The sequence below is a fragment of the Pongo abelii genome, chromosome 14 (assembly GCF_028885655.2).
Source record: "Pongo abelii isolate AG06213 chromosome 14, NHGRI_mPonAbe1-v2.0_pri, whole genome shotgun sequence".
Lineage (NCBI taxonomy): Eukaryota > Metazoa > Chordata > Mammalia > Primates > Hominidae > Pongo > Pongo abelii.
Window position 1 is genome coordinate 118,347,455 of NC_071999.2, and position 7,145 is coordinate 118,354,599.

The 7,145-nt window shown below is 54.6% G+C and overlaps 1 protein-coding gene across 1 annotated transcript; it reads left to right on the forward strand.

The window, feature by feature from the left end:
* The first annotated feature begins 4,022 nt into the window (after positions 1 to 4,022).
* SOX1 (SRY-box transcription factor 1) lies at positions 4,023 to 6,858 on the forward strand. Its single transcript, XM_024230897.3, has one exon. The coding sequence runs from the start codon at positions 4,029 to 4,031 to the stop codon at positions 5,208 to 5,210; it is 1,182 nt and encodes a 393-aa protein (XP_024086665.1). The 5' UTR covers positions 4,023 to 4,028; the 3' UTR covers positions 5,211 to 6,858.
* The last annotated feature ends 287 nt before the right edge of the window (positions 6,859 to 7,145 follow it).

A 7,145-nucleotide genomic window follows, 5' to 3' on the forward strand; every position in this document is an offset into this window, starting at 1 on the left:
TGGGACTCGGGACTGACACTGGGCACAGAAAATCCACCTCTATATGCCTCAAAGCTCGCTTTCACGCTGGGGGGGGGGGGGTGGCAGGAGCGGGGAAGGAGGATAAAAGCTAAAAGTGCTAATTATTCCTTACAGACAGTTTAAACTAATGGTGTTAAAGTCCAGCACTCATTTTATTTGAAAGTTGAGGGTTCCTGCATAATGGCTTAACCTATCACATACACACAGGCGTATATGTGTGCGTGTAACTTCTAGGGATGGCTTGGTTCTGGATTGGCTTTGAAGATTATGACCACAGGTTACATACAACAATAGAAAGTGTCTTTATCCACATTTCTAAGTTGATCTTCACCTTGGCATTTTGAGCAAAGAGACACAGTGAAGTTTCTGAGCTGCCAAAAAAAGCAACTTTGGTCAATCAACAGTGAGAGTAACCCTGTGCCTGGGGGTCTAGACTTCCTATGACATTACTTGGGAATAGGGAAGTCAGTGTTCAAATCTCCAGGAGTCCAGCCTTTGGGGAAGTACTGGGTTTGAAGGAGTAACTGCCAACTTGGCTGGAGGTGGAAGGGAGAAGGAGGTGCTTTTCAAACTGGTTTTGGACTGTCCTCTCTTTTTAAAGAGTTACTGAGGAAAGAGGTTAGAAGGAGCAAGAAATTGAGGCTTCCAGAAGCCATCGATCACCAGCAGGAGTTAATATTATCCTTGTCAATCCTCATGCCAGGAATGAAGGCACAGAGGTCTAGCATGCAGTGCCCTGTGCTGCCTAATTGGCACTGCCTGCTGCTGCCAATCATTTATCGCTTGGCAACAAGTTACACCTGCAGCTTTGGTTTAATATTTATGCAGGTGGCCACGCATAGTGTGTGCAGCCGCTTGGACCTAGGGAACATCTCATCACTGAAGAGGGCTTATGCAGAGCACCCTGAACGTTGAGCACTAGTGCGATCTCATACGATGCTAAACCATTTTCCTCCTATTTAGATGCTCTGAAAAACAAGGGTAATGTCGTATTTGGAAACAATTTTCGGGACTATGGTAGAAAAAAAGTAGACCATTTCAAAGTCAGCTATCCAAGTTCCCCAAAGCATAAAGCATTCCTGCAAAGCACACTGGAGTGCAGGGTGTTTATAAAATAAATTGCTCCATTGATATGGAAAATAATGTGCCAAGCCTGATTCATACAAAGCATTTTCAGGGAGTCTTAAGCTATTTAGTTTAAACTCTAAATTGAAAAGCAGAGGAAAGAAATCTTTCAACTGCTAAGTGGATAATATAGTTTATAATTTGTAAACCATTTCCTTTATTTCAGTCTTGCTGACTTTCCATAACACACTGGATCTCACTGCACACCCATTGCCTCCTAAATTATCAAAGAAAAAAATGGGGCTATAGCATTCCCAAACAATATTATTGCTCCTTTTTTGTTCATTCACAATGTAACTGATATTTGTAGGTAGTGCATGGAACAAATCAAAAGATTTAACAAACTCGACTGGTGAAATAAGAAGGTAGTTGGAAACCCAGTTTATAACCTAGATATTTAGTGAAAAAATAAATATAAAATGATGTTCCCTTTCTAATATAATTATATATCATTTGATGAATTTACTATTAAATGCTGAATGGCCTGGAATGAAAGCAGTTTAATCTGCAGAGAGATCAATTTGCTGTTGCACTTCACACTGTAGCAACCCTGCAATAATAAAACAAACCCTACAGTAATAATCATAGCAATTGAGAGGAAATAAAGCATTATTCTTTTACCTTGGACAAGCAACAGGGTCAAGAATTTCACAACCTCAGAAGTTTTTTAAGAGGAAAAAAGGTGTCACGTGTTCGCTGCCCAACACACTCAAACATCCTATTACTCCTATTACCGTTATCATCATCTTTACTGAATATTCCTACTACAAGATAGGCAGACACGTGACATGCGGTGAAGGTTCTACTTTACCCACCACCAATCTCCATAAGCACTCTCATCTCAGGGTGCCTCGGTGAGGACAGAGGAGGAATACTTGGGCTCAAAAGAAGTCTTTGTACCACTTTCAGATCAGTCTGGTGGAAACGGTAGTGTGAGCGCTATGCTACTTGAGACTGGGTTTGAAAATCTCTTTCACGTTCCCAAATCAAAGCCACTTTGAGGTTTAAGAATGATAACCACAGGTGAATGCCACAGGCTCTTTCCACGAGCCGGGCCTTTCCTTTGCATGACGCACACCGGCGGCTGAGACCCGGTCCTGAGGCCCCGCCTTTCATTCGGCTTATGTGGCCCCCCGCAGTTCACGCAGTTTTCTCTCCGTTCTTAGGCAACCAGCTCGTGGGAAATTCACTCCAGAAAAGCGTGCGCCAGATCATTATTTTGCGATTCAACAAACTTTTTCAACTGTTGTTCAGGAACTAGATTCCAGATAGATCTTGCTGTGTTCGGCCTTCCTAGAAATTCCTTTTCCAGAGGAAGAAGATCCGGGTTGGGAAGAGTGCGTGACTATGGCCCCAGGCTCATTAAAAGACACCTCCCCCCAAAAGTTTAGGGCTGATACTAAACGAAGCTATGGAGCCATGCCCGCACAAATACTACCCCTTTACCCGAATTGTGGGGCCTGGACTATGAAGGCCTTCTCTGCAAGAGCGGGCACTGGCGAACTTCAGTGCACGCCGCGACCGAGAACGGATGCGAGGCCGGGGGTGGCTGAGCCGCCTGATCCTTGCAGAGAACCTGCATGGGCCCTCGGAGGGTATCACCTGCGTCCAGGGGAGCGCCCCTCCTTTTCAGCACTCGGGTGAACTGAGGGCGACGTGCCGGCCCCGCACTCAACTTTCCGCTTCCCTGCAGGCACAGAGTTGGCCGGCGGGGGCAGAGGAGGAGCTGGGTCTCCACCGCGCCCATTTAAACGTGGCCAGGGGCTGCGTTTCCTCCCCCCACCCCACGACGATCCTTTCTTAGTCTTCGCTTTTCAACCCAATCGTTAATCATTCGGAGCGCGCGGGCGGGGAGCGGCGAGGAGGGCGAGCTCGGGGTTCGCCGCCGCCGCCGCCGCCGCGCGCGCGCGCTCAGGAAGCGGTGTGGCTGTCACCCCCTCCCAGGCCTCCTCCCCCCTCCTTCCTGCTTTGCTCCCCCTCCTTCCTCCCCTCCTCCCTGCTCCGCCGCCTGCGCCCAGTGTATCTACTCCCTCCCCACGTCACTCGCCAGCGCGCCATGCAAATCACCGCCGCCGCCGGCTCCCATTGGCCGCGGCGCGCTCATTTAATGGCAGCCCGGGCCCGGCGTATGGCTGCTGGGCTCCGCGCGCCGCCGACCCGCGTGCGCCTCCGCTCCGAGCGCACGGCCCCGGGCAGGCAGCGGGCAGCCCATCCCGGGCTCGGCGGTCCCGGCTCTCCGGCCCTTTCCGCGAGCCCGCGCTCCTCCCGCTGTCCCCGGGCCCCTCCCTGGCTGCACCGTAATCGCTCCCTCCAGGCCCCCCTGCGCCTCCCCCCCAACTGGCGCCTGGCTTCCCCCGGGCACCTGGGACCAGCACATGCCCAGCGCACGCGGCGCGCCGCCCTGCTAGAAGTTGCAGCCCCGAGTTGGAGGCCGCTGAGGACCGAGCGCAGGAGGAAGGAGACAGCGCGCAGCGGCGGCCGGCGAGGAGGAGACAGCACACCCCGCGCTGGGCCCAGCGCACCGCTCCCGGCCCCAAAAACGGAGCTGCAACTTGGCCACGACTGCACCTGTTTGCACCGCTCCGCCTAGGGCGCCTGGGCTGCGGTGGCGGCGAAGACGGCGACCCCGACCGTCGGCCTCTTTGGCAAGTGGTTTGTGCATCAGGAGAAACTTTCCACCTGCGAGCCGAACCGGCGCCGAGTGCGTGTGTTTCTGCCTCTTTTTGTTGTCGTTGCCTCCACCCCTCCCCATTCTTCTCTCCGCTAGGACCCCCCCGCCCCCGTCTCACTCCGTCTGAATTCCTCTCCGTCTCCCTCCCACCCCGGCCGTCTATGCTCCAGGCCCTCTCCTCGCGGTGCCGGTGAACCCGCCAGCCGCCCCGATGTACAGCATGATGATGGAGACCGACCTGCACTCGCCCGGCGGCGCCCAGGCCCCCACGAACCTCTCGGGCCCCGCCGGGGCGGGCGGCGGCGGGGGTGGAGGCGGGGGCGGCGGCGGCGGCGGCGGCGGGGGCGCCAAGGCCAACCAGGACCGGGTCAAGCGGCCCATGAACGCCTTCATGGTGTGGTCCCGCGGGCAGCGGCGCAAGATGGCCCAAGAGAACCCCAAGATGCACAACTCGGAAATCAGCAAGCGCCTGGGGGCCGAGTGGAAGGTCATGTCCGAGGCCGAGAAGCGGCCGTTCATCGACGAGGCCAAGCGGCTGCGCGCGCTGCACATGAAGGAGCACCCGGATTACAAGTACCGGCCGCGCCGCAAGACCAAGACGCTGCTCAAGAAAGACAAGTACTCGCTGGCCGGCGGGCTCCTGGCGGCCGGCGCGGGTGGCGGCGGCGCAGCCGTGGCCATGGGCGTGGGTGTGGGCGTGGGCGCGGCGGCCGTGGGCCAGCGCCTGGAGAGCCCAGGCGCCGCGGCGGGCGGCGGCTACGCGCACGTCAACGGCTGGGCCAACGGCGCCTACCCCGGCTCGGTGGCGGCGGCGGCGGCGGCCGCGGCCATGATGCAGGAGGCGCAGCTGGCCTACGGGCAGCACCCGGGCGCGGGCGGCGCGCACCCGCACGCGCACCCCGCGCACCCGCATCCGCACCACCCGCACGCACACCCGCACAACCCGCAGCCCATGCACCGCTACGACATGGGCGCGCTGCAGTACAGCCCCATCTCCAACTCGCAGGGCTACATGAGCGCGTCGCCCTCGGGCTACGGCGGCCTCCCCTACGGCGCCGCCGCCGCCGCCGCTGCCGCTGCGGGCGGCGCGCACCAGAACTCGGCAGTGGCTGCGGCGGCGGCGGCGGCGGCCGCGTCGTCGGGCGCCCTGGGCGCGCTGGGCTCTCTGGTGAAGTCGGAGCCGAGCGGCAGCCCGCCCGCCCCGGCGCACTCGCGGGCGCCGTGCCCCGGGGACCTGCGCGAGATGATCAGCATGTACTTGCCGGCCGGCGAGGGGGGCGACCCGGCGGCGGCAGCAGCGGCCGCGGCGCAGAGCCGGCTGCACTCGCTGCCGCAGCACTACCAGGGCGCGGGCGCGGGCGTGAACGGCACGGTGCCCCTGACGCACATCTAGCGCCTTCGGGACGCCGGGGACTCTGCGGCGGCGACCCACGAGCTCGCGGCCCGGCTCCCGCCCAGCCCCGGCGCGGCCTGGCTTTTGTACAGACGTTCCCACGTTCTTGTCAAAAGGAAAACACTGGAGACGAACGCCGGGTGACGCGTGTCCCCCACTCACCTTCCCCGGAGCCCCTGGCGACCGCCGGGCGCTGACACCAGACTTGGGTTTTAGACTGAACTTCGGTGTTTTCTTGAGACTTTTTGTACAGTATTTATCACCTACGGAGGCGGCGGAAAGCGTTTTCTTTGCTCGAGGGGACAAAAAAGTCAAAACGAGGCGAGAGGCGAAGCCCACTTTTGTATACCGGCCGGCGCGCTCACTTTCCCCCGCGTTGCTTCCGGACGGCGCCGACCGCCGGAGTCCAAGTGACGCGGAGCTCGTCGCATTTGTTATAAATGTAGTAAGGCAGGTCCAAGCACTTATAAGTTTTTTGTAGTTGTTACCGCTCTTTTGGGTTGGTTTGTTAATTTATACAAAGAGATTACCACCACCACCCCCTCCTTCAGACGGCGGAGTTATATTCTGGGTTTTGTAAAACTTTCTGTATCTGAGCATTTCCATTTTTTTTTTTTGGGTTTGTATTATTTCTTGTAAATGCATTGTGAAAATTTTATTTTCGGCGTTGCAATGCGGGGAGAAGTCAGATTATGTACATAGTTTCCTAAAAAACCTTTCTTCTAAAAACGAAAAAAGACCCCCCACCCAAAATGTTTCGAGTCAACAAATTTAAGAGACAGAGCCCATTTTCTCCATAAATTTGAAACATGCTATTTTTATGTGCATGTTTTATGAGTTCAAAATGCAATGAGGAAATCTGAAAGGGAAATTATCTGTATGAACTAAAAGTAAGGGAACCCCGGGGAATGGGAGGACAGGATTTTCAAGGAACCTTTTTCAATGAAAGAGAAGGAAGTTAAAACCTATAGGTTATTTTGTAGAGCTGAAGTGTTAATACGGGCCGAGAAATAAAAGTATCTTCTGCTCCGGCTGTTTCACTGCGGACGGCTGGGGCTGCTGCGCGTTACCTTGCTGCAAGCGGGGCGCCTTCCGCCTGGCTGGGGGTCTGCGCCACAGTTTGGTCCAGAGGAGGGAGGAGGAAGGGAAGACCCTAGTGGCGGGACCCTGGCCCTGGACCAGGCCATGGATGAAGGACAAAGACCAGGGCAGGTCACGGGTTTCCCAATTCCCCAGCAATTAAGATTTCGAGCAGAATTTATCTAAATGTGTTTCAAGGAAACACAATCGCTGAACCAAAACGTACTGCAGCCGAGCCCCCTCCGTCCATCCTCTGCCCCGCCCCCTGGCTTCTTTCTCTTGGGAAAACGGGCAAAATAATTGTGCTGGATTCTCACACACACACAGAAATATCGACCATCACCCTCCCCCGCGTGAAACGGGATGCAAGTTGCTAACCGATGTGAGCGCAAAATGCCTTGTTCATTATTCCTGACGAGATCTTGAGGTTGTTTGATGCTTTAAATTTTTTAATTATATTATTTTCTAGGTGTTTATTGGTACATTGCAGTTTTTTTCTGAAATTTAAAGTTTTCTGTAAAACTTTGTCAAGTAATCTGACAGCATTAAATATTGCATTTAAAAATTATACTGTAGCAAATAGATTTAAAAATTAATCACAATGTTAAGATGAAATTATATTTTTGAAAAAGAAAAAAACACTTGAAGCCCAGATGGAAATACGTTGATTTCAGCAGCCTTAGGCTTCCCCCTCGTTTTCTCAACACCCTTCCTTGTCCTGGAGTGAGTATGGACTGTCCGTCCAAAAGTGAGCCTATGCTATAAGTTTAATGAGAACCGAATTCAGCCTGCATTCGAGAATAGCTTTAAGTATAATGCTAATCTGACAATTGACGTGTAATTTTGGGAAGTCAT